General features: G+C 40.7%; 2 protein-coding genes across 2 annotated transcripts in view; one reads left to right on the top strand and one right to left on the bottom strand.

Moving 5' to 3' along the window:
• Positions 1 to 27,303, top strand: part of DOCK8 (dedicator of cytokinesis 8) — a 206,887-nt gene that overhangs the window by 115,542 nt on the left and 64,042 nt on the right. Inside the window, exons 15-23 of the mRNA XM_090274147.1 lie at positions 12,621 to 12,738; positions 14,141 to 14,211; positions 15,175 to 15,313; positions 16,076 to 16,177; positions 19,089 to 19,184; positions 19,865 to 20,099; positions 22,515 to 22,679; positions 23,772 to 23,941; positions 26,100 to 26,195. Coding sequence (XP_090130273.1) covers positions 12,621 to 12,738; positions 14,141 to 14,211; positions 15,175 to 15,313; positions 16,076 to 16,177; positions 19,089 to 19,184; positions 19,865 to 20,099; positions 22,515 to 22,679; positions 23,772 to 23,941; positions 26,100 to 26,195 — 1,192 coding nt within the window. The remainder of the gene's footprint in view (positions 1 to 12,620; positions 12,739 to 14,140; positions 14,212 to 15,174; positions 15,314 to 16,075; positions 16,178 to 19,088; positions 19,185 to 19,864; positions 20,100 to 22,514; positions 22,680 to 23,771; positions 23,942 to 26,099; positions 26,196 to 27,303) is intronic.
• On the bottom strand, positions 1,821 to 6,953 carry LOC150013111 (angiopoietin-related protein 3-like). The gene is made up of 3 exons (XM_090274146.1): positions 6,338 to 6,953; positions 3,592 to 3,702; positions 1,821 to 2,220 (listed from the first exon to the last, which is right to left on the bottom strand). Exons 1-3 carry the CDS (start codon positions 6,809 to 6,811, stop codon positions 2,149 to 2,151), a joined length of 657 nt encoding a protein of 218 aa, XP_090130272.1. The 5' UTR covers positions 6,812 to 6,953; the 3' UTR covers positions 1,821 to 2,148.

Genomic DNA, 27,303 nt, shown 5'->3' with positions numbered 1-27,303 from the left:
TATTAAGAGTTTGGGTGCTCCAGTTGTGTGAATTTGAAAGTCTGGGGAGGTAGGAGGGTGAGTCAAGAAAGACGGATTACTTCTGTGAATGCTGAGGACAAGGCTCTCTATGGAAGGTTTCATGGTGGGCCTGGTATGTGTCAGGGTGTCTGCAATATTTCACTCTCTAATAGAAAAATAACTGCTTCTTGACAGGTTCTCAGTGGTGAAAAGTGAGCCTACACCTACTTCTCACTAACCCACCCTCCAAAGAAAGAAGTCTACAGTGTAGGGAAATTCTTTTTTTACCTATGTTAAAGCAGATTTCCCAAGTTTTCTTAGATTCCAAGTAGCAGGGAAAAACCCTAAATTGTACATACTAAGGAATGGGGTCATTTATCCTCTTGCTCAGCACCCTAGCACCTTACCTGCCCCACTCCCCCTGACACCCTACCACACACTCACCTCCCAAGTATCTGTAAATCTATATACATATATAAAGTCTCTATAAAGTCCTCTGAGTGAAATGGAAAATGTAGCTATGGGAGGGTAAGTTTTGCAGGATGTCCGAAATGTATATTGCTAAAGTAGTTCCAGTCTCTGCCCACGTAGAACAAAATACATTCCTGTTACATATTTTCTAGTCATCATAAAACCCACTCCAATAGGGTTCTAATAAAACAAACTTGATCTTTTTAACGAATTCTGAGTCTTCCCTGTGTAGGAATCACAAGGAATATCCAGATAACTTAGACCTTAAAAACCACATCATGAGTTCCATAGGGATAGCTGGGAGTGGGAAGAAAGTCAGTTATCCAATGAACCTTTCGACTGTTTTGTCAATGTCAACTTTTCTAAAGTTTTAGAAAAATTGTGGAATAAAAAATGTTGAGTTTGGGTGCCTTCTCATCTCCCTTGCTTTGTGACTCCCTCGTCACCCTAAGCTTCTGGATCGTCCCCAGATAAGTGTCTCATGATTAATAATCACTCCATCCTCCTTTTATCCCCTTTCTCCACTCACACTTACAGTCCATAAATCCATCCGCTTTGTAAGAAGGAAAGGACTAAGTAAACCAATTCACACTAAGGTGAGAGTGAGTGATATATAAACCACTTAATACATTAAATCTGCAGTGTTTCAAACGAATATTTAGTAACATGGATATCTTCATTCATAAAATTTCAGTTCAACAAAGTATGGTTTAATTTCTTTTTTCAATTACAGTTTACATTCAACCAAGTATGGTTTTTTACAAAGTTTCAAGCAAAGTTAGTTGTTTCTTTTTTTCTTAAATTAGTTTTCCCCAGCAGGTTTCAAATGTATATGATTTTGTGTCTGAAGACCTAAGATTGTAAACACCCCAACTTTCCTTTTGGCTCTTTTGCTATTGAAACATAGTTGGACTTTTCTTAAACAAATGAGTGAGTTTTAAGGAGAACTCAGGTGCTTTAACCTGTTTCTGAAAGGAAACATTCTCTTTGCCCCAGCTTGAGGTCCTGCTTATTTAAAAGGGGGAAATCTAGTTTTCCAAGCCCTATCTTAAGAGGGTTAATGGGAATTGATGCAATAGAAAAAGTGCTCTCCAAATACAGGGTATATGATCTTTTAGTCCATGTTTGAAACAAATTATTAGTAGTAATAATAGCTGTTCAATATAAAGGGACTATATCTGATGTCCAAATTGTAGTTCATCAGTTGAGAAAGAATGAATTATATTTCCCTTCAAAATCTTTAGAAGTGGTGTAATAACAAGTACAATACAAGAGTTTGCTGGTTTCCTATTTGTTTTTCTTGCTCTCATTTGAGTGCATTTTTTAAAAACATAACATGACTCTATAGAGAGAGTATTTGGTCATTTATTATAGTGTTTCTAAACATTTTGGTAACATTTAGTCTCTGCCTACTCAACTGCATTTGCATTTTGTAAAGGTGGGAGTAGAGGACCCCAGTGTTCAGAATACTGTACCAGTATTTACACAAAACATTGCAGCCTAGCCCACGGAGCACAGCCGTTACCAAGGCGCAAGCTGCTGCTTGTGACAATACCCCCAGTGCCTCCTCCTAATCGTGTGCCATTTCCTGGGACAGGCAACCATGGGTGGACTCTGACTTGATTCGTGCTTTGTTTTTCTTGCTCTGGTTTCTGATGATGGAATGTCCTCTTCATCCTACACATCAAGGATTTTCTTTCCATTTCTTTGTTTCATTGATTCCTTTGGGGGTTTGTGCTTTGATTTCACCTAAAGTATTAGAAATAGGAATAAACACAAATCATGGCATTAGACCATGGACTGACAAGACAGGATATGGAAAATGTTATATTTTATGCATTTATTTCTAAAACTTCCCATTCTAAAAGGCATCTGAGGCAGTTTATGGAGATTGTAAAACAAAGCATAAAATTTCTGGGTGAAAGGAAAATAAAAACAGGGAAATCAATCTAAACCTCGATAAAGTTAATACACAGAATATATCTTAAGGTCCTTGACAATTCCTTAAAAAGTCAGTTGCAACTTTGACTTCGAGCTTCCTAGCAGACAAAGAGAAACACAAGTAACTATAAGATTCATATGTCCACCAAATTAAAAACAGACCAGTGATCAGTGCTTCTCAGACTTGAATGAGCATTTGAATCACCTGAGGTGTTGTTAAAATGCAGGTTCTGGCCCAGCAGGTCAATGGTGCATCCTAACTGGGCCCCGGGGTGATGCTGATGCTGAAGCAGCTCCTCCCTGGATCATTCCTTGAGTAACAGAGTCTTAGCTCAGCACAAGTGTGCATTTACGATGCCTACCCCCACTTAAAATCCATAGCCATATTTGGTTTGCAGATTTCCTAGGTAATTCCAGAAGATACCAAATATTGGGCTCTAAGATTTTTAACTTCATTTGCACTTGATGAACTTAATTTGCACTTGATGTATTTAAAACATTAAAACATATCTAACGTTGGTGGACAGTGGTTATTTTCATCTTCTAAGTTAACTATGTTATTTCAAACTTTTTTCAATCTAGTTTGGGGAAGCTTTCTTTAGCCCTTGTAAATAATACAATAAAATACCACATTATAATAATAGTCTGGTGAGTCTGGTTGTTGACCAAAGAGACTCTTGGCTGTTGTTCTTAGAAATAGCTATAGTTACAGACACTCAGCCTAGCAGTAGCTTCAGAACACCCAGATCTGAATTGCACGGTGCTGGCTGTGTCACCTTGCTGTGCATGTCACGCATCCTCTCTGTGCCTCGGTTTTATCATCTACCTAATGAGGCTAATAGTAGTATCTGTTATAGGTACTATTGACTACTTTTAGCATAGTGCCTGCACATATGAAGAACTAAATCATGTTAGTTATTCTTTACCATTACATTTAAAATAATGTTTCCTGGCCATGAATGTGAATGATAAATACAACCACCTCCTCAGTTGCTTGCTTTGCCTAAGTACCTTAAAATAATATATCTAGATTTGATTTGCAATTTTCTTTGGAATCCTTGAGTAGAACACACCAAATAAGTGTAAGATATTGGTGATATTAATAGGTGTTTGAATTTCATTCTGTTGGACTCGATGTCGGCTGCTAAGAGATTATTAAAGGAAATAAGAGGCACCAACCTTTTCCCAGAGTTTTTCAATGAGGGTCTCTCGTTTATGCACTTGGTTTTGCTGCATTTTCACTTCAGCAAATAGTTCATCAATTCTTTGACTCTGTCTTTGCAACAAGGGCTAGAGAGGGAGAATTTTAAAACGCAAGGAAAGGAAAAGAAATTACTTAGAAACTGCCAAAATAGATAGGGGAACATTTTCTATATAAAGCTGTTTTAGCAGGTGCATCAGGAGAGTCAGGTGCTAATTTCCTAGCCAATCTACTTCAACCCTGTGCATAGTGCAGGCAGTTGGCTAAAAAACCATTACTTGTGTCTCAAGCTATAAGAAAACTAATAAAATAGAAAAACCTTCCCTCTCTGATATCTGTATCCAAGAACCTTTTAAGACCCCCCTAAGCCCCAAAGCACTGATCATGTTGTTTAAAATATTATGATGCACCTACTTCCTCCTCATTTGTTACAATACTTTGTACTCAACTTTATAACAGTCAGCAAAGCGGGGGTGGGGGTGGGGGGGATTTTCTCCTGTCTGTGAAATTCAGTAGAGTTGTTATTAATTGTAAAAAAGTTGCATTCGTTAAACATTTAACTTAAAATTTATTAAATTCATTAATTTTGGTTTTGAGCTTTTGCTTTTTGGATTTTGGAGTTGATTATTTTTGGACATCTCAGATATTTTTGTGAAATCATAAAATGTTCATAGATCTTAGGCTCTGTGTTCATCATCCTGAGAGAAATATGACCTTGCTGACAACCTAGCCCCAGCTCAGAGTAGAAAGATATCAAACACTTGCAAACTTGTAACGAAATGGGTTTTAATGACTAGGTGGACCTGGAGGATTGTTCCCTCAAAAAGACCATTTTGTCATTTTCTGAGGGGCTGTGAGAGAGAGAGAGATGGTAGAGGGTGTATCAGAGCAAAAGAGGCATTGAGGTAGACAGAGAGGCAAACACAGAGTACAGGCCAACAGGCAGATAGAGAGAGACAGAAAGAGACTGAAAGGTGGAGAGAAACCCAGAGAAATGGATGGATTCCCTAAGTAACATACGGGGGAGGACCCCCAAAAATATCCAGAATTTATTTATTAAAAACTGTGTATTTATTCTTACATGTTTAAACTTCAGTCACCTTCAAAGTACTCTCCATTTGATGCAATACACCTGTCAAGACTTTTTTCCCCCTGCTCAAAACAGTTTTTGAACTCGTCAATTTGGTGCCTTTTAGTGCTTCTGCCATTTTTTTTTTTTTTTTTTTTCACCTCTTCCACGTCAGCAGAATGGCAAAATGTTTCCCTTTGAGGACTTTTTCCATCCAGGGAAACAAACAAACAAAAAGTCTCTCAGGGTGAGATCAGGTGAATAGGGAGGGTAAGGCATGGCGGTCGTGCCATTTTTGGTCAAACACTGCTGAACACTCAGTGAGGTGTGGGCAGGTGCGCTCATAAATCACCCATAATGAAATGGGCAAACTCATTAAAAGAATCTTCAGAAAAATTCATTGAAGCCTCTCACAGCCCCTCACAACAAGGCCAGCTGGTCCACTGATACAGATGGGTTCCTAGAATGCTCACCTTGTTGGGGAAGCCTGTGCTGCCCTCCAGAAGATAATAATGTTTTGGAGGGTTCCCCCTCGTATATTAAGATCTCATAGTCCTGCAGAGTGTTTAGAGTTGTATTTTAAAGTTCACTCAGCTGTTTTACACAGTCCTAATAAGCAGATAATCTTCATTTATGTCATATTTTACAGTTTACAGCAAAGCACTTGTCAGGTATCATTGAATTGAAATTTAATTCCAATCTTTTTATTACAGGTGAGGAAACTGACTTGTCTGTCTTGCATTTGTAGAGCATTTTGTAATTTTTTAAAGGACTGTTCCACCCATTATCTTATTTGGTAAGGACCACTAAATCACAATTCTCCATACAAGCCCATCTTCCCTGGTAAAATAGCACCTTAAACTATGGACATTACTGATATTCCATGGACAGTGGAAATACCCCAGGCCACAAAATCAGCAATTTTTTATTTGTTTTTTAAAAAGTATATATTTGATATTAGTATCTTGTTAGAGCTTCTGCACTGAAATAAGAGAGGAAAACTAAAATTGACACCAATTCCATTTCAAAATCAAATCTATTTTTTTCATTTCCTCGTATCACCTTCTAGCCCTAAACCTTCATGTATATTCAATTTTTGAATATTTACAGCCCTGGCATGGATAACATTTTGTATTCTGAATTTTCACTCAACATGAACATGATGCAGCAAGTACAAGCCACTTCATTCACTACATTCTCACTTTCAAAGACTTTCTTAAGAAGCACCAAGGATTGTTTGACTTTGAACAACTACAGTTAATCTTTTGGCTCTCTTTGTGAATCCCAAGGCTCTGTAAGTAAAATATTCTCAGAGATGAGAAAGCTAGCTTTTTGCTTTATGACATGACTGAGTGTTCTTCCGCCCATTCCTTGGGAGCAAGTGACACAATGTTTATTTTAATTCAAAACATGGTTTAGGTTGCCATGACCTGCAATGGAAGTTAAATAAGTATTTGCATCACATAGGGTTAATCTGCATCACACTCAACCGGGCTTTCTCGCAGCAGAAAGAACTCCATTCATGAATCTTACTTTGGGGTCTATTTTGCAAGAGAATGATATTTCTATTTAAAATAGTGATAATGGTATTAAAATAATATTTCAGTTCCAATAAAATAATAGTCCACTAACATGATCAGTAATGATCTACTCACCATGATGTCATCCGTCACCTGTGTCCGAGAGAGCCCACCTGCCTTGAAGAGCACAGCATCCTCCATCCTCTGCTCCAGCAGTTCTAGCCTCTCATTGAATTTCTCTCTGTACTGTATCCCTGCAACCAGCTGATGCTGGAGCTCAGCGACCAGCTGACGGAGGCCTCCATTCCTCTTGTCAAGCTGCTCAGCTCTCCTCTCCAGGTCCTCTCCCTTTCTCTCCTGCTGGCTGACTTGAGTTAGAAGCTCAGCTAAAGAGTTGTTCAAAGTGTCCAGTTGTTGAAACAGTTGGCCAATGTGATTTTTGCTGTAGCTCACTTGCATCTTGAGCTCCACTCCAAGCTGTAGAAGCCCCTGTGAGAGAACATTGATGTCATCTTGGGAATAAGTGACAGGAGCGTGTCTGTCTCTTTGTTTCCTTGCACTGGATAAATAGACTAAACTGAGAAGGAACCAAACTGATGTTTTTTGCATTATGGCTTTGAAAGATTTTAAGGTCCGTTGGTGTAACCTGTTTTCAGCAAAGAAAATAGAAGACTGTCCCAAGACAGTCAAGAGCAGAAACCGTTTGGTCAACAATTTGATCTAAGAATGATGAAATTCTACCAGTTAACCTCTGACTTCCTGGAGCTGCTAAATCGCAGCAGTATATAACTTAGTTAAGAGGCTGTTGCTGAATCAGTGGAAAGAATTTGGAGTTTCCAAAACAGCTTGTAACTGAGAGAGGCCATCTGAAGTAGCTCTGGGAAGAACATTGTTGATGAGTACCAAATGTTCTGTTCTGTGTTGTGATGCATATGACTGAAGAAAACCATTTTTCTCGGGGGAAGATGAGATTATACAAACTGCCTTGTGAACACACTGGACCTGTAGTTACTACAGAAGCTTTCAAAATAATTTTGCTATACCAAGTAATTCCCATTTTGGTTACGGGCTGTCCTCTCAAAAAGCATTACATATAATTCTTAGGATTTTCTCTAGCTAATATGAGACACTTAATTTACCACATATAAAATATATGAGTCTGTTAATCAGTTTGTTAATAATACTTTTATCTTGTTTAAGCTATGTGGATTACTGACCATGAAGGAAGATATCTTTCCTCCCAATAGAAAATATTTTTTTTAATATTCATTTCTTTAAAAGCCTGCAGATTTAACAAAACATGTCACTTAGTATAAGTGCTATTAAGAAATATGATGATCCTTGGGAAATGCATCTTTCTAAAAAAATGTTTAACCTCCCTGGGAGTTAGTTTCCTAGCCTGCAGAAAGAGATGTTAGACTAAATTCTCTCGAAGTTTCCCTTAGCTCTTTACTCTGTGGAAAGTGTATTCAGTACGGGGAAGGACACTTCATACCGTCGTGATGTTGTTTGAACACAAGGGTCAGCAGCCCCTTTGGAAGCAACGTGCAAAGTTGTTGACCAGTGTTGGGGCATGAGTGAAACAGGTAGGTGGTGCCCGTGTATTGGGATGTAGGAGAGGAGTATAGTGACAGCTAACTTGCTTAACCAGTCTGGCAGGGCTACTCCTGTTGTGATTTACACAGACTCTTTCATCTAGCTACTTCAAAGCATTTGTACAAACTCTGGCTCATTATTTCTTCAAACACAGCATAAGGAAAGGTTGATTGGTGTCTTTTCATTTAACTCAAGGATGAAGAACAGTATAAAATTAAAGGGTATTCTCCCAAAAGCATACTACATTGCAGAAGGGCAAGACTTAAGTATATGTAGTGTTTATCACAGCTTTATAATTTTTTTAAAAAGGAAATCACATAAATGCTTATTTTTTGGAGACCAGTATAAATTATTGCACATTCATAATATGGGATATCATGCAGCCATTGAAATCATGTTTATTAAAAATATGTGCTCTTGCCCTGGCCATTGTGGCTTAGTTGGATGAAGCATCATCCATAAACTAAAAGGCCATGGGTTTGAGTCCTGGGCAGGGCACATGCCTAGGTTGCAGGTTTGGTCCCCAGCTGGGATGTGTACAAGAGGCAACCGATCAATGCTTCTCTCTTACATCGACGTTTCTCTCCCTCTCCCTCTCCCTCTCCCTTTCCCTCCCTTCCCCTCTCTCTAAAACCAATAAGTATATTCTCAGGTGAGGATTAAAAAGTAATGATATTTGCTCTTTCCATAAGTGGCCTGAGATGACTTCTGAAAATGGTTCGCTATTCACTTGACCCAGAAAACCCCACAAAATCACATAAATCAAGAGATTCAAATCTTTGTGTTCACTTTAAGAACACATGTGAAACTTCTCAGGACATCAAGGGTGTGCAAATGCAAAAAGCCACCAAGTACCTGAAGGATGTCGCTTTACAGAAGCAGTGTGTGCCGTTCCATCATTACAATGGTGGAGTTGGTAGGTGTGCGCAGGCCAAACAGTGGGGCTGGCGCAGTGCCAGTGGTCCTAAAAGTGCTGCATTTTTGCTGCACATGCTTAAACATGCAGAGTAATGCTGAACTTCAGGGTTAAGATGTAGATTCTCCTATCATTGAGCATACTCAGGTGAACAAAGGTTGTAAGATGTGGTGCAGAACTGACAGAGCTCATGGACATATTAACCCATTCTTTAGCTCCCCCTGCCACACTGATTTGCTCCTACTGAAAAAGAGCAGACTGATGACCCAAAAATTCCACTTTTATGAATATATCCTAAGAATCCCGAAACACTGATTCAAAAGAATATCTGCACCCCCATGTTCATTGCAGCACTTTACAATAGCCAAGATTTGGAAGCAGCCCAAGTGCCCATCAGTAGATGAGTGGATAAAAAAGCTGTGGTGCACTTACACAATGGAATACTACTTGGCTTTAAAAAAAGAAAAGAAAAAAGAAAAAGAAGGAAATCTTACCTTTTACAACAGCATAGATAGACCTGGAGAGTATTATGATAAGTGAAATAAGCCAGTCAGAGAAAGACAAATACCATAAGATTTCATTTATATGTGGAATCTAGTGAACAAAATAAACTAACAAACAACACAGAAATGGAGTCATGGATACAGAGAACAGACTGACAGCAGTCAGAGGGGAGGGGGTTAGGGGGCCAGACACAGACAACAGTGTAGTTCTTATAAGAGGGAGGTTGCCTCTTGTATGCGCCCACACTGATGACTGAATGCACAGCCCAGGCATGTGCCCTGACTGGGAACTGAACCAGAAACCTTTTGCTTTGTGAAATGGCACCCAATCAACTGAGCCACATGGGTCAGGGCATCAGTTTATTCTTTCTTTTCTGTACTTGTCAAGTGTTCAACTTATTTTTTAATTGATACATATTATTTTTATAATCATATATTACTTTTATCATCACATGTATTTATACTAATATCATTATAAAAGAGAGAGAGAATGTGTGAGTGGAATGACCAATTAAATAGGATGGTAGGAAAGACCTCTTTGAGGCCACAACATGTGTGCCGAAACCCAAGAAATGAGAAGGAATTAGTTATATAGCAAACTGAGATACGCTCTCCTAGGCAGAGGGGGCAGAGGGTACAAGGTGAGAATAAATTCGGCAAGTTCTAGGCCTTGAAAAAGACCAGTTGTGGGAAAGTGGTGAGTGGTAAAATCAGAGAAATTACCAAAGGCCAGATCGTATAGGCCCATGATATGAAATTTGGGAAACGTGTTAGGACCTGACATAACCTATTTAACACTTTTGCAAGATCCTTCTGACCAGTATGTAAGGACCAGATTGTAAGGGGCATGTGTAGAAATCAAGAGATGAGTTGGAAAATCTTCTCCAGGTGAGAAATGAGGGTGGTTTGAACCAGGGAGTGTAGGTGGAAGTGTGTAACTTATTAGCTTTATGGAGGAAATAATCAGATATCATTTATTAAGCTCTTACTCGTTAATGCTCACCACAATCCTAGGACGTAGGCACAGTTATTAGCCCCACAGGGGCTTTGGGAAGACTGAGTAACCTGCCCAAGGCCAGCTCTCTGGCTCCAAAGCCAACACCCTTAACCATTCCCCGACACTGCTGCTCAGTAAGCACTTGCTCTGCTGATGGGAGTGGTAGCAGATACATAAGAGCGAGCAGAGAGGGGTCTACACCTCACCTACACCCCCGTACCCAACTGTGAACTGCCTTCTGTCATCATTACTACATCCATGTCCACTCCTGATGGCGTCTGAGGTTCACTACACCTGCCTGCATCAAGGTGGAGCCCCCTCAGTTGACAGAGGAGGATTTTCAAGGTGTCACTGAGACAGCCATGCTGTATCCAAGCAGCACTCAGCTGGGTGCTGTGCCCACCCTGTGGCTAACTCAAAGTGAGCTGGCACGCTACCTCTCGGGGCCTGTTTCTCGTCTTTAAAAGTCGGGGCGTGGACTAGGTGCCTCCTCTCTTGCACACCCCAGAATTTTATGCTAATCCCTTCGTTGTGCCACAGCCTGCTTTCCTGGGAGGCCATCTCCATGTCACTGATATTTGAAGTTCATTTCTTATTCTGCCCATCATCTAAATTTAATTCATTTCCTTTTGTCTTGCATTTATCTTCTTTTTCACCAGACTGCAGGAAGTGGTCAATGCAGTTGACCATTTATAGCAAGGTGTGACCCTGTTAAAAACACAAGGACTGGATGGTAGCTAGAAAGAGCTGGAAACAAAGACCAGCAAGTGAGGGGAAATGTGGTGCCAGTCACTACTCTACCAGGGTAATGATCTGCAAGAGGCAGGGTGGCCTAGAAAGGTTATAGGTTACAGCAACCCACATCTGTTCCCAGCACTGTCATCGCTATTCTGCCTCTGGTCAGTCTCCCACTATAGATACTGTGCTTGAGTAAGACATAGGAATACTATTTATTTGCCTCCGTGGCCTTTGAACTTGCACATGCAAAGAGTAACAGCTCCTGTGTGTTCTTGGCAGTTTTCAAAGATTGTTTTTTTTTTTCTCTTTGAATACCTGAGAGCATTCATTACTGTGCGGGACATTTCACTAGAGAATTCTTGTGCTCCAACTTTTCCTTCCTTGATGTGGAATGTTCTTCTGTAGCTATAAAAGCTATTTCAGTTTTTTTCTAAATGATTCCTAAGAATGTTAAACTTGTGAAAAATACTGTGAAAGAATAAATCAATGAAATGAATTCTGAAGTCAAAAATCTGGGGAAAAGAGCAGAGTTTTTTCCCCCCTAAGAGATTCACAAGGCACATTCACCTGTTTGTCTTGGTTTATACAGGCTTTTCCAACAGCATTTCATCACTGACCCCTCCTCCTCTTCCTCACACCCTTGTTAACATTTTGCAAAGCCCTGAGGTTTTGTGGAACAGACTAAGCAATGCTGGTTTGTGATGTGGTTTTCTGTTTGTGATGGAATTAGTCTTTGCTTCATATCTGGTGTAAGACTAAAGGTTGTATAACATTCAGTAAAATACATATCTGTGCTTTTAACAATGATAAACCTCATGAAATATATTACATAATAAAAATTTAAACTCACTCTAAAAGTTCATCTAGACTATAATATGAAAAAGAAAAGACAAAAAACCTGATTCCTAGACCCTCTAACCTAGTGTCTGCTTAGCTCATTAAAAATATGCACCTTCATTTTTTTATTCGTCAAAGATTTAGTTATGGCTACTATGTCCCAGATACTATTCTAGCTGCTGGAGATACATTAGTGAATTTAAAACATCAGATAAAAATTTCTATTCTCATAGAGCTTACCTTTTAATGGAATATACTAGTGATAATGCAAATAGAGAAAAAATATGCAAAACTCTACTGAACCCATAACCTGTCCTGAAGTTGTTGAATGGATATATCATTTTTATCATTATTGTGTTATTGTAATATAGCTCATTTGAACTGTCTTCTTAGATAAGAACGCTAAACCAATACAGACTGTCATGCCATTTAGAAAATTGAAACCAGAGAGGAAGTGAAATGAGGCCACCATCTATGGCCATGAATTTTGTTTAAAATGAGCTGGACCTTTTTTGCTTTTTTTTTGTGCACCAGACATGATTGCCCCTGGGCAGATTTACACACCCACAACACTGAGACCCTCTCAGCTGCAGCAGACACATTATTAGAGGTAACAAAACAAAGAACACTGTTGTTTATAATCAGATGACTGCAGCTGAAGGGGAAGAAGCAACAGCATCTTGCTCAATCCTCCAAAAATAATTCATTTCTAAAATGAAAACCTCCTTCAGACAAATCACCTCACGAGTGCAGGCATTAGCATTCAGTGAAGAACCTAGTTAAAACAAGCACTAGGTCTTAATCACTGGTTCTTCATCTTCTCTTTTCCAGAAACCTTCTCTATGTCTACCCGCAGAGGCTGAACTTTGCTAACAAACTAGCATCTGCCCGGAACATTACAATAAAGATCCAGTTTATGTGTGGAGAGGATGCCAGCAACGCTATGCCGGTAAAGAAGGAAATAAATACTTGCCCCAGACCAAGGTGTGCTGAGCTTCCCTTGTCAGTTCACACGGTCAAAATCCAGGGCTCAGGAGCGTACTGAGTGTGTCTCTTCGGCTCAGCCTGTGCAGAGGCCTGTGTGGCTAGTCCACTATTGGTCCCAGCATAGTGATGGGGAAACAGGGTCAGTCTCAATTCAAAGTTTCTTTCCTAACTCATTCCAGAGAAGTTATGAAAGTTTGAAATGCAAATTATGTTAGAAGACTGACAAATACCATAAAGTTCACGCCACCGTCACAGCATAAGTGGAGAGATGGGCGCAGCATGCCTGCCCCGTTTGCTGCGCTTCAGATGCATGCGGCAGCACACACTACCCAAGCCCCAGCCCACATCCAGAAATGAATGTAAAATACGCCTAAAGATATTAAACACACACCATCTCAACACCTTTGGGGACTGGATGTTCATCCTGAGGCAAAATATAAATCAAATAAATATATAATACAGTGTTCTCTAAGGAACCCCCAAATGCCAGAATTTGTATTGTTAGCTATTACTATTTTCTGTAAGTCATAGAATTCAATTTCTATACCTTTCTACTGAAATAATTTTTTTCAGTGCTTCCATTCTTAAAATATCTCCTTTAAATAAAATCCTCCTAAAGTCTCATCTGCCTTCCCAATGCAAGGTACAGTATTCTCTTGCAATGGTGGTGCGAAAGAAATCCTAGAGGAGGACTCCCTTGAGCCTCTGCTCTGGCTCATGGCAAGTCCACCAGAGTGGCCAGGTACAGCTGTGCAGATCCAAATGTAGCCAAGGTGCCCAGCCAGGGGTGGGTGGGGACCAAACTCCAGCGTGTTCTCTCCTCACCAGTCCCTGGGACCCAGCAACGGGATGACTGCACCTAGCAGAAAGGGCCCTTGTTTTCTCTGCCCAAAGGTGAATCCACTCGTCAAATCGTGTACTGATGGGGAAACCGGCCCAAGAGGTGTCTTTTTCTAAATAGCACAAACATGTGGGCAGTGAAGGTCCTGATCACCTCAGTGACCAGGCCCATCCATGTCTTTGGAGGGAAGGGAGACATGACCAGGGCTATTTAACTGAGGACAAAATGATATGACTTTGCCCAAAAGTATAGAACTTTAGGCAGTGAGGCAGAGTGGACAGAGCCCTGGTTTTCCAGTCTTACAGACCTGTGGCCCTTGGTCACTAAAATAGCCCCTTGGGGCCTGTCTTTACCCTTTGCAGCCAGTTCTTTTGAATCTTTGTGATTGGACTAGTTGTAGAGCTCAGCACTCTTAATTTACAAAATATAGCTTATGAGAACAGAACATCCTTTGGGCTGATGTTGATTAACCTGATGTACCCAATATCACTGTTAATTTGGTCCTTTCTGTATTGGTGAATAGGTCATCTTTGGAAAGTCTAATGGGCCAGAATTTCTGCAGGAAGTGTACACAGCCATCACATATCATAATAAGTAAGTATTTCAGTTCTAAACTCATGTCAAGATTGTTTCATTATCTCCTGGCTTGTCTGAATCCTATTCTGATTCCTTCCAATGGTTTTTATAATTCAGAGACTCGGGGCCAAAGGGAATTCATGCTAGTTCCATGATTCTGTGTTGGAAATGCCCCATTTTTGCCACTTACTAAGACTGGAAGAAGAGCTTTGAGCTACTGGAGGGGGTCAGAAACAAAAATCCAGCTCTCCTTTTCTGTCTCTTTGTCTTCTATACACCATTCTATAGCTGCACCACTACCTAGTTTAAGAAAATTTAAGTGGAGCAAAGGGAAAATGGAGCACTTATGATTATGTGGGTAAATTGAGTTCCAAAATAATGTTGAAATTACTATTCACATTTTACAGGTAGGGGAGGGCAATCTGTACTGGGTCAGACAGACTTGGGTTTGATTGTGGCCTGATAACCATGACCCACTTATGTCTTCCTCGGAGCCCATGTTCCTGAGTTGGGCTGAGGACTACATGGTAATGTACATGAAGCCCTTGGTGAAGTATCTGGGACTTTGTAATTCAGTAAAATCAGGATCCTTTTCCTCCTGCATCATTCATTTCTTTCCCCCAAATCCTCTGATGTGCTTGTCTTTCTTCTTGGGGTAGAGATAGAAAAGGAGGTCACCGCAGGACACTGGACCTCATCCCCTTTTCAACTTAAGTTACTGAATTTTTCCATTGTGTGTGGAAATCTGCTCTACCTTGAAGTCTTTAGTTTCTGAGTGCTCGTATGGAAGTGAAGTGTATCTAGTGACATAAGCTTGGTCTCAAGGACTTCTAGCTTAGGAGCAGAACGATGTAAAATGAAAAGCAAAACATCAAGCAGGCAAATGCTGAAGAATAAAAGGCCTGCTGCATTGCAATTTATAGTTAGAGAAGTCATCCTTCTTCCTAAAAGTTATGTGTATGTAATGTGCTTTTGAAACAGGTCTCCTGACTTCTATGAAGAAGTGAAAATTAAGCTCCCAGCCAAGCTCACAGTAAATCACCACCTCCTGTTCACCTTCTATCATATCAGTTGTCAGCAGAAGCAAGGAGCCTCCGTAGAAAGTCTCCTGGGATATTCAGTGAGTCATTTTCAACTTGCCGATTTTCATGGAAGATCTTGGTGCATCCAAGGTCCCTGCAGAGATAAACAACTAAATTCTATTCAATTGCTTTTTCCTGTTAGAAGTAACAGAATGTACCAAACCAGATTATAGCAAAGAGCAGAGATGATTTGACTTAGCAAATGACAAATTTCAGGAATGGAAAGCTAGTGGGAAATACATATTGAAGGAATACTCGCTTTAAAAAAAAACAAAACAAAAAACAAACATTGCAATATCTAGTATTTCCAAAATTTTTATATATGCTTCATATACAGGGTGGGAAAAATAGATTTACAGTTGTTTGCATAGAAAATAATACAAGAATTAATAAATAATAACACAAGAATAAACTCTGTGTTTCACATACTCATATCTGTAAACCTACTTTTGCCAACACCTATGTAAATCTAGCTTGTTTTTCTCCGGGGGACAAAAAAAGTTTTTTCTTTAAAAAAGATAAAACTTAACGTAAACATTGATGTTGTTCAGACACAAACAAAAGCTTTAAAGAAGAATGCTACTGCTTTGGCTCAGAAAGCACTAAACCATTGCTAGCAGGATCTCAGGAGCTCTCAGATCATTTAAAATGCAAAGAACTTGACAGGAGTTACTGCCAAAAAGAGTCCTGGTCAATATCTAATCATTGTTTAGTTGCATGTGATTATTGTGAACTAGATAAATTGCCAGAATTCTATGTAGCGATAAATTCCACTTTATTGTTTACATCATCTGTTTCAGTGGCTGCCAATTCTCTTAAATGAACGTCTTCAAACTGGATCCTACTGTCTCCCAGTTGCCTTGGAGAAGCTGCCACCCAACTACTCCATGCATTCTGCAGAGGTAACCAGCAAGCTGGCTACTGCCGTTTCTTGTCCAGCCGTGGTCGAGGACCATCTTCCCAGATGCACTTCCCACTCCCTTCAACAGGACTGAGGGTTCTCAGCATGGTTTTGGGAACAGTAGTCTGTCAGCATATGGTGTTTTCTGAGAACACAAGGTTCTGACAGGATGGGAAAAACAACTGTCCATGAAAACTCACTTATTTAGAAATTGCCAATTCAGAATGTTTAGTAAATGCAGCCGGTGCCAGAGGCAGCATAACCTTGCATTTCCTACAAAAAGGGACTCCCAGAATAAGGTATTATGAAATTATGCAGGGGGAGGCAAACAGAGCCCACTGTGGCAACGGCTATTGTCAGCATGGATCCTGAGGAAAGGTTCCCAGGCTAGATTCCATCAGTTTCTCCTCTGGGTCAATTGTCACTGTCCTCAGATGGGTAGCGGGGCTTTTATTCCTTAGCCAATGCCAGCAGTCTTTCCCTCCTCCTGTTTCCTTCACTGCCTCCCACCCACCCTCTCTGCTGCAATACAACCATGAAAAGGGAGCCCAGTAGACCAGCGCTCATGTTCTCAGTCTGGTTGGCATAGGTTTATGTCTGTTTTTATTTTTTTAATTGTATTTGGTTGATTTCAATAGCTATTATTTTGAAGAAAATCTCAGACATCATAGCATTTCATTTATACATATTTTAGTATATATCTTCAAAGACAAGGGCTATTTTTTAACCATCATAATACCATTGTTATACATTAAAAATTAATACATCCTTAATATCTTCAAATGTCCAGTCAGTGATCAAATTTTCAATTATCTCATTAATGTCATATTGTTGTTTACAGTTGTTTGTTTGAATTAGGATCCAAATAAGTTCTATACATTGCTATTGGTTGCTTAAGTTGTCTTTTAAGACTCTTTTTATCTATATTGATTCCCCTTCATTGCTTTTGCTTTTCTTTTGTAATTTTCAAGTTGAAGAATTTCCCAGGATTTTTAATTTAGTTCCAACCTTAATAGTGAACTTTTTTCCCTGCTCTGACTACCCATCCCTCATCCCCAGGCTATCCCACTTTTCTCTTATTTCCTTTTTTCCCTGGAGAAAGAAGCTTTCTTGGCCCCGGTCCACAGCCAGGTGCCTGGCTTTAGACCACAATTGCTCTCCTCAGAACCACCTGAGTACGTTCACAGCCAGTCCCTGATTACCCTTTATGATTTGGACACATAGCCCCTTCTGATGCCCTCAAAACCACCTTTTAATCATGTACATTCTAATTTCCTGGAACCCTCAATGATCTCCTTAATGCTGCAGAACAGACCTGGGTTTTAGGGACAAATTTTGATCCAAAATCCAGATTCTGCCGCTCCCTAGTTGTGTGCACGTGGATGAATTGCTTACCCTCTCTGCGTCTCAGAGGTGAGACTAGCTCACGCCTGCCCATGAGGCTGCTGTGAACGTTCAGTGGAATAAGGCATATCAATCATCAGATGCTATGTTTGAGTAAATATTATTTCCTTTTTCATTCTTGCTTTAAGCGATCTTTGTAGATATACCCTCATCCCCTCCTTATATCCTTTAGACCTATACTGTCCCAGACAGTTGCCACTAGTCACAGGTGGTTTGTCCACTGGGATGTGCTATAAGTGTAAAATACAAACCTGGTTTCAAAGGCCTAATAGAAAAAAAGAATGTAAAATATCTCTTTCATAATTTATATTGATTACATATCAAAACAGTAACCTTTTGACTATATTGGGTTAAATAAAACATAATATTAAAATTACTATCACACATTCTTTTTAAAATTTTTTAATGTGGCTACTAGAAAATTTTAAGTGACATGTGGCTCACGATTTATGTTTTAGTGGACCCTGCTGCTTACAACCGTAAATGGCAGACTCCAGTGTCCCCAGGAGCTGGACTCAGTGAGTGCCAGGTCCTGGTGGAGTTTGTTCATGCTGGAGATCGCCCACTGAAGGTCACAGATGCTCCTCCATGCCACAGATCAGTGCCCTTCTGGGATGCAAGCCCAATGTCTTCATATCTAATAGTCCTCAAAAGAAGTTAGACAAATAGGCTTTCATGGGAAATTTTCTGACTTAAATGTTGGCAACCGATTCAAAAAACTTTCTAACACTGAGCCAAACAGAACTTGTCTGTGGGCTGGATCCTGCTTTGACCCCGGTTTGTGACTCTTAGATATTTCCCAAAGTACCCACCCCATCCACACACATCCAACCCTTGCAAATACAGCACGCTTCCCTCCGTTACAATGCAACAGATGCAAAATCCACCCTCACTTGGCTGTGGCAGGCTAGGCCCTCCTCACCCAGTGTCATCTGACGTCTCTAGACGAAGGTAATTCCGTGGGAATTTAAGGCAAGAAATGGTCTCTTCAGACTATAGAGCTATTGATACGTAAATAGTATGAAAGAGTCACTTACATAATTAAAACAGGAGCCTAGCAGGACTGCTACTTGGAAACATTTTGTTAAAAGGGAAAGTAATTGTAGGAGCTCAAAAGCATTACAATTTTATGTTGTGTAAAGATATCTACCCTTTGTCTTGACATTCCTGATTAATGTGGAAATCACAGATTTTAATTCCTAGCATCAATGATTTATCAATGCTGGATGGGAACTTAAAGACAGATCCCTCGGTTCAAACCCTGCCTTTCAGCCCTAGAAAATGGAGGTCCAGAGATTTTAATTGACTTGTTAAAGTAAAAGTAACTAGTTCAGTGCAGAGCTTAATTTGAACCAGGGCTTCTAACCCCAAGGCCAGTTCTATTAGTTTTCCAGGGAGTTTTCTGTTTTTATAACTGACATTTACAGCCAAGTTGCTTCACACTGCTTGTTAATAATCAGAAAAGGGGATTGAATTGTTATCTTCTTTTTTTTTTTCCTCTGACACAGAAAGTCCCTTTACAGAATCCTCCCATTAAGTGGGCTGAAGGACATAAGGGAGTATTTAATATTGAAGTGCAAGCTGTTTCTTCTGTTCACACCCAGGTAAGGAACATCAAGGTCCACTTCGCATCAGAGCCAGAAGGCCGATAACGAAGGTGGGGGTGCAGCAGACTACCTTCTATGGACAGTCCAGTAAAAGACCAATGCAAAGCTTTGGGCGTGGATAAAGCAAAAATAACCTTTAGTTCTTTGGGGGAACTTACAAGACTGTTCAGGTTTAATTTTTGTTTGAACAGGATGACCTTATAAAGAGGTTGAGCAACTAAATGAAGTAGCCCATTCCCTGCACTGTTGGCTGAGAAATTGTGTGGGGAGACTTCATTTGAAGTCTCTCTCATTTCCCTCGGTAATTCTGCCATTTCACCAGCCTTCTTCCCCCACTCATACATTCCCTCCTTTTCCTGCCACTTTGAGTTTTGCACCTGCGTAGACCCACTTTTGTCTGTGTATGCTTACCTACTGTGCTTCCCTCCGCTTACAGAACATGTCAGAATCCAAATTGTTTTCTTCGGTTAACTATTATTGAGAGGTTCTATTTTGTGCACACCATTCTACAAAGTAGCTCATAACCTTGTTCTGAAATATCCATGTCTTAGAACTTCTGGTCTAAAACATGGGATGAGAGGTTCTCTGCCTATAAGGGGCTATTTGATTGTGTTTATGAATCCACCGGTGAGCCTTGATGGGGTTAGACCCATGAGTCCTGCTGTCTGCCTTCCCAGGACAACCACCTGGAGAAGTTCTTCACTCTCTGCCACTCCTTGGAGAGCCAGGTGACATTCCCCATCCGCGTGCTGGACCAGAAGATCAGTGAGACAACGCTGGAGCATGAGCTGAAGCTCAGCATCATCTGCCTCAACTCCTCCCGCCTGGAGCCCCTTGTGCTCTTCCTGCACCTGGTGCTGGACAAGCTCTTCCAGCTGTCTGTGCAGCCCATGGTCATCGCTGGCCAGACAGGTAGGGCCTTGTGTCAGGAAACATGATTTCCCAGAAATCCCGGGAGCAGGGACAGTATGTGAGTCCAAGGGAGGTCAAGTCCAATGCTATTTTGTGACCCTCCCAGGGTGTTAAAAAAAAAAAATATTAACATTGAATGCTTAAAATCATAGTCTTTAAAATAAATTTATGAAATTATTAGAGGCAATCTTTCAAATTCCATTCCTGGTAGTTGATTAATTTCTTGTGTTTTTATTTTCTTGACCAACATGGAAATATAATGTTTTAAAAGAACAACTCATATTAAATGGAAGGAAAGGAATTCTAAATGGAAATGTAATGTGATCACTTTTTTACATTGAGATGTAATGTATACACCACAAAATTCACCTAGGTGTACAGTTCTGTGGTTTTGAATATGTTCACAAGGTTGTGCAACTACCACAACTGTCTAATTCCAGAACATTCTCATCAGCCCCAAATGAAACCCCAGACTTTAGCAGTCCCTCCCCATCCACCCCTCCTCTTAGCCCCTAGCAACCACTCATCTATCTTCTGACTTATAGCATATTTTAAATGCTTGCTTTTAACAAATTAACATTCAATACAACGTGTAAAACTTCGTGACTCCTGTAGGGGCAGACTTGGCTGCTGTAGGGCACTTTTGTCTGACACTGCTTTCAGCTGGGCTCGTCTTATCCTGTGCTGCCGAGGCCAGCAGAGGTCTTTGGGTACCATCTCTGCTCCCAGTACCGAGCTAACAGTTGTAGGCTTCACAATAATGATCAAGAGCATATCTGACCTCAGAGGACTTACAATATAGCGAAGAGCAGCAGTGCAGGGATTCTCAAAAGGACACAGCTAGATATTGGGGGAGAGGAGGCATGAAAACACCTGCCTGGGAGGACGAAGGAGGCCCCTAGGAAGAAGATAAGTGTTTGATATGACCTTGAAGGAGGAGTAGAGAGAAAGCAGCCAAAATGGGGACAGTGACATGAGAGTGGCGAAAGCAGAGAACCAGGAAAGCATGGGAGTGTGAGGAAAGAAACAAATGGCTCCGCTGGGCTATGGAACATGAGTAAATTAGTGGTGGTGCTGGGGCAAAGGGGGTGCTTGCTGCACTCGTGGGCCAGGGAAGAGTGTGTCTTCTTACTCCCCTCATTTGCACTGTATGCTGGGGTGTGTCTTTTGTGGTTCCACAGGTAAGACATCCTGTGCTGTAGGCTATATTTCACACATGTAGCTGCTACCTCTCCAGCTAGATTCCTACAGAGCAGTGACCTCTACCCTACCCCTAGATTTCCTTCTATGCCCCCACCTATGCGACACACCACTTTGTATGTTTCAGTTATTTAATATAGACTTGTGTACTAGCCAGAATGTTCATTCACACAATTTGAGCCCCTTCTCCGTAGCTAGTTGCCACCTCATCGTGTGGGGACAACAGCGTGTTAGAACAGGCAGAGTAGGTAGATGCATTTAGACTACGAGCATTTATTCAGACCTGTTTGTGACTGGCACTATGGAAGGCTCAGTGGGGAGCCAAGGAAGTAGGAGAAATGTACTTTGCTTTGGAAGGGCTTCCAGCCTACTGAGAAAGACAGGATTTTCCACCAGAAACAGCCAAAGAACCTTGTGATTTGGTGTCTCTTAAGACCCGTACTGGGTGGTATCAAAGGCTTTGTGGAGGAGATGGGATTGAACTGAGCATTGAAGGGTTGGTGTGGTTTTGCAGGTGGGAGCAAGGAGGGCTTTCTAGGTGAGGACAACAGCGTCAGCAAAATCGCAGAGATGAGAAAGAGCAGACGTGATGGGGATAATACAATCAGTGCCTCCTTTAAGGGAAGTTCAGTTTGAGCAGAAAAGGGTCTCAGGTTGGATAAGTGGGTGGAGCCAGACTGTGGAGGGCCGACCTCCAGAGCAAGAGTGGATATGGTAAACCAATCCTTTGGAAAGGTCCAATGGGGAATGACATCATATTCATACGTTTTTGGATTAATCTGTCCACCAAGATGCGACAGTGCACCTCAAACCATAGTGCGCACGAGAATCACCTGGGTGGCTTGTTAAAGGCAGATTCTGGGTTAGTGGGTCTGGGGCGGGGCCTGAGATTCCACACATCTAACAGGTCCCAGGTGATGCTGACAATGTCAGTGTGGACCTCACTGAGTAGCCCCAGTCCAGATCATGCTTTAGAGAGGGGAGGGTGTCATGAAAAACCACAGTGCTGGCGGGAGGTGGAAAATGAGGGAGGAAATGGGACATCAGTGGCAGTAAGCAGAGCCAGCAAGCTGAAGCTTCCGCAGCACTCCGCCTCAGCCCACCATCTTCCCCAGCGGCGACGACTCCCTGTCCCTGCCCCGGAGAGGGATTTACCTTGGGTTCAGTAAGGACCAACTAACTGTGAAGCTGCCCATTTTTATCTTGGATCCTCAGCCAACTTCTCCCAGTTTGCCTTCGAGTCTGTGGTGGCCATCGCCAACAGTCTGCACAACAGCAAGGACCTGAGCAAAGACCAGCACGGGAGGAACTGCCTGCTGGCCTCCTACGTGCACTACGTCTTCCGCCTGCCGGAGCTGCAGAAGGACTTGCCCAAGTCAGGTAGTGTGGCCTCCCCGGTGCAGTCTGCGGGCAGCTGCCCTCACCCCACCCCACCCCACTGCCGCGTCATTCAAAATAAAATAAAAAGCGCCAAAGTTAAATTATAGTTTTCAGAATGACAGAGAATGGCATGAATATTAAAATGAAAAATCTAGAAATAAGCTTATTTTTTCCTGCTTTTTTGATAAGGCCTCACTGGTCTTTACTCAGTTGGTAACCTCTGATTCAGTTAGAATCTCTTTTTTAAAATATGGAGAAATGACAACAGATGCCTAGGGTACTAAGATAATAATGATAAGGAAATATATATTTGATAGTAGTGATAAACAGTAGCTCCCCCATTTTTCAGGATGAAATATTAAACCTCTTTCCTCATTTCCCCCAAACTAAATTTCTGAAATTTAAAAAAAAAAAATTTATTTCTCCACTCTTAATTATTTACATAGGTAATAATCAAACAAAACTTCTGGTCAGTATGATATCAAAGGTAGCATCAATGAGTTTATAAGTCCCAGACCCTAATAAAGAGAAATGGAATTTTTATTAGTCCATTTCAAGTAAACCTGCAATTTCAATTGAGTTTTTAAAATACTAATAATATATCATAGACTCACAGAATCACTTCTGAAGACAAGTAAATACTTAAAGGTGAAAAAGATACACTTATCCTCGTAAGGTTCAGATGATTCCTTGGATTCTGAAATCTCAGGAAAACTTACTGTATCACTTGCAAAGTTGTCATCATTTAAATATTAATAAATAAAAAATGCCCACACTTCCAGCTTGTCTTGAGAAATCAGAAGCTCTGCCGACGCCAAGGGCTATTTCTCTCTGTGGCAGTAATAGGCTGGAGCTGAACAGCAGTTTACCGCGGTCCTCCCCACTCCGTTCTGCCTTACATCCTATCTACTTACCCCCAAATCTTGCCTGTCTAGCCTGCCCTAGGCATTTGATAATAAGACCCTAATTCTAAGCTCTAATCCAGTAGGTTTTCATCCCACTATCTATCCCATCCATCTTCAGTTCTTCTCTAGCCCAGTAAATGACTCTGATCCCTTTCCTGTTGACATGTCTGTACCTATTGGGGTGCAGGTGGCCCCGCTGCCCTCCCTGACCCTCGCTACCACACATATGGACGCACATCTGCTGCTGCTGTGAGTTCAAAACTGCTGCAGGCCCGGGTGATGAGCAGCAGCAACCCAGACCTTGCGGGGACACACTCTCCAGCAGACGAAGAAGTTAAGAACATCATGTCCTCAAAGGTAGGGAAGATGTCAAATCCTGGAAAGTGATGCAGGCTTTTTTATTTTTAACTAGCAATTGGAGAAATAACACAAAATCAACCACTATGGCTGCCCACGGTGTTGGTCAAATGTTTTCATATGCTCAGCTTTAGAGTTACTAATATTTTTTTCTTTGAAGCGACTGGCGTCATTCTGGAAGTTGCAGAGGCAAGACTGGCATTTGAGGAACTGCTCAGTTAGTTCACTCTGAAAGGAAGTGTTAAGGGCATAGCTGGTTTAACCACAGGACTCAATGAATATCATCCATTTTATTTTCAAGGAAAAACATTTAGCTTTAACTTCTTTTTGTTGCCTGGAAAGGTTGTCTTTATTTTGTTTTGTTTTTTCTTAGCTTCCTTTTGTATTCATTAGCATCTCTAGATTGATTATCCCATACAGTAATCCCAAAGAGCACAGCCACATTTTATAAACAAATAAACCCTGAGATCATGAGAGCTCTGGTGAATTGCCCTATATTGTGTTTCCTGCCATGAATTTGTTTCTTTTTCTTGACAAACTTTTTATTATTTTATAACAGTTTTAGATTTATAAAATTATTCTGAGCATAGTATAGAATGGTTTTGTGTACCACATACTCAGTTTTCCTGTACATTATAACGGTACATTTGTCACAATTAATGAACCAGTTGACATGTTAGCATTAGTAACTAAAGGTCATTTTTTCTCAGTTTTCCCCTAATATCTTTTCTATGTTTCAGGATCCCATCCAGGATACCACATTATATTTTGTAGTTATGTCTCTTTAGTCTCTTCCTGGTTGTGACAGTTTCTTAGAGTGTCCTTCTTTTTGGTGATCCTGATGTTTTGAGGAGTACTGGTCAGGTATTTTGTAGAGTGTCTCTCATTTGAACTTTTTAAAAATTGTGATATAATTCACATACCATAAAATACAGCCTCTCAAAGTATATAATCCAGTAGGTTTTTCCAACAAAGCTACCATGAATTCTTAGTCTGAATTATTAAAAATTAAATTATATAAAATGACAGTTAAATAAGTTATATTCTTAAAGAAAGGTAACCTAAATGCAACATGGTATCCTGGATTGTATTTTGGAACAGAAACCAGACTTAGTGGAAAAGCTGGTGAAATCCAAATAAAGGCTGTGGTTTAGTTAATAGTAATGTGCCAATGTTAATTTCTTAGTTTTGACAAATGTACCGTATTTATGTAAGATATTAACATTAATGGAATCTGGGAGAAGGGTGCATTAGAACTCTCTGTACTACCTTTGCTGCTTGCCCATAAATCTGAATTATTCCGTTTTACAAAGCTTATCCCCTCAAACAATATCCCTTTCTAATTATTCTACTACATTTTACTATTACCTATGTTCTTGAGGTTATTTGTGTCTGTTGTAGCTGTTTTGTGGAAATAGTATATAATGGTTTGCTACTGTATGTCTCAATGTTATGCTCAGTGACATCATGTTGACTTGAAATAAGTTATGATGGAAGAAGTTACAGCACAGAAATGGGCAAGTGCTACAATTCAGCCCCCGCCCCACCTCACCCCTGAGAGCTAGCTGTTAAACATTTGCCAGCATACCACGTTCAAGCTCATATTTAAGGTCCCTTGAAACAATATCGTTTTGATTGCCCAGGGGTGAAGCGATCTACAGTTAGCATCGACAGGCTTAATCATAACAGTTTTCTTAAATAAAAATGAAAATATTAAATTTCTGTGTGGACTGGGTCAAGAATATTCAAATTGTTTTGTAGCAAGGGGAGAAAAGTTTGTCCGTGTTGTTTTTGACAATTTCTTAAATACAGTGTTTAGGGGGCTAGGTACAGTACCATACTAACCCACAGAGAGGCGCTGTTCCCACACATTTTCTCTGCTCTCCCAATAACATCACAGACTGAGACTGTTGAAGGGACTGTTAGCACCCGCGGTACTTAACTAGGTTTCACTATGGGTGAAGTAGGATTAGATGTAACTTCACCTTCTTTGCTTTGTGTTATATTCATGTATGACAATTGTTTCACCTTCGTAACCATGGTATAAGTGGGAAATACATGAAAAATTAATTTTGAGGCTGTGATTTCCAGGCCACTGGTTCATCTTTCCAGTGAACCGCTGTCAGTTGCCTGCTGAGTCATGGTTTGTGTATTTCAGATGGCTGATCGCAACTGCAACCGGATGTCTTACTATGGCTCTGGCAATAATGATGTTCCAAGTGCAACTGGAGCCCCAAGGGCAGCCAGCAAAAAGGTACTGAACAGGGCAGTGTGAGGGTAATACTTGCTGGTGCCTTGTTCCCCCCCCCCTTCACACTCACACTCACACACAGACATTTGGGGCCCTGTCCCTGTCCCCCATTTTTTGACCTGTAATTACCTATTAACTCAGTGGTTCTTCAACTGACCAAGTATCAGGCGTACCTGGGTGACTTGTTAAAACTGATTGCTGGGCCCTATCCCTAGAGTTTCTGATTTAATAGACCTAAAGTGGGATACAAGAATTTGCATTTCTAATAAGCCCCCAGCTGATGCTGGTCCAGGGACCACACTTTGAGAACCACTGCATTAGCTTTTTTTTTTTTTTTAGTTGAATTCATCCTTGACAAAAGTAAATGGAAATAATTAGGTATTATTTATTTTAATATTACATATGTCAAAGAAATATGAAATGCTTCCTTGTAATTCTTTCTAATCAACCTTTTCTATGAGTTCAGAGACTTTACAAGGATTAAACTGCTCACCAGACCTCTTAGATTAGCAAAATTCTCCACTGTCTGTGTGGTCTAAGAGGTGGCAGGGAAAAAAGCTGTCTGTCCCAAGTTTTCTCCACCATGTACCCAAGTTTTGCCATCATGGTAGCTACTAAAGTTAAGGTCTTGAGTGTATTTCAAGACCTCTATTAAGATGGGAGTCATTTGCAACAGCTGACACCTCAGGAAAATGCGTATTAGGGAAGAAGCGAACCTCAGTGTAGCTCACTTGAGACTGGGTGAGGGGAAATCAAGCACCCAGGGGCCATGAAGGGTGCACACTGCAGTAAACTGGGCACTGTAAATCTGGGGAGAGGTACCAGGAGGTAACTATAAAAGAAATGAAAGGATATATGGGTAGTTACTGAGAAAATTTTTTCACTTGCTCTAAAACTTAGCTTTGTGCTTGGCAGTGACTGGTTACAGGTACCATGTTCCTTCTCAAAACCATGGTTTTTCCTATAGACTGACAACCTCAAGGCAGGGCCTGATTGTTTCCAGGGGAAGTCATTATTTAGTTTTGCAATTACTTTGTTTTAACTTGGTTTTGGGCCATCTCAATGACCAGAAGAAAATCATTTGATTTCAGAGGGACATTCAGCCAATGTG

This window comes from Furipterus horrens, unplaced genomic scaffold, assembly GCF_987537825.1.
Source record: "Furipterus horrens unplaced genomic scaffold, mFurHor1.1.pri manual_scaffold_4, whole genome shotgun sequence".
Classification (NCBI taxonomy): domain Eukaryota; kingdom Metazoa; phylum Chordata; class Mammalia; order Chiroptera; family Furipteridae; genus Furipterus; species Furipterus horrens.
Note: the sequence above shows the minus strand (reverse complement) of the source record. Positions and strands in the feature narration are given on the sequence as shown.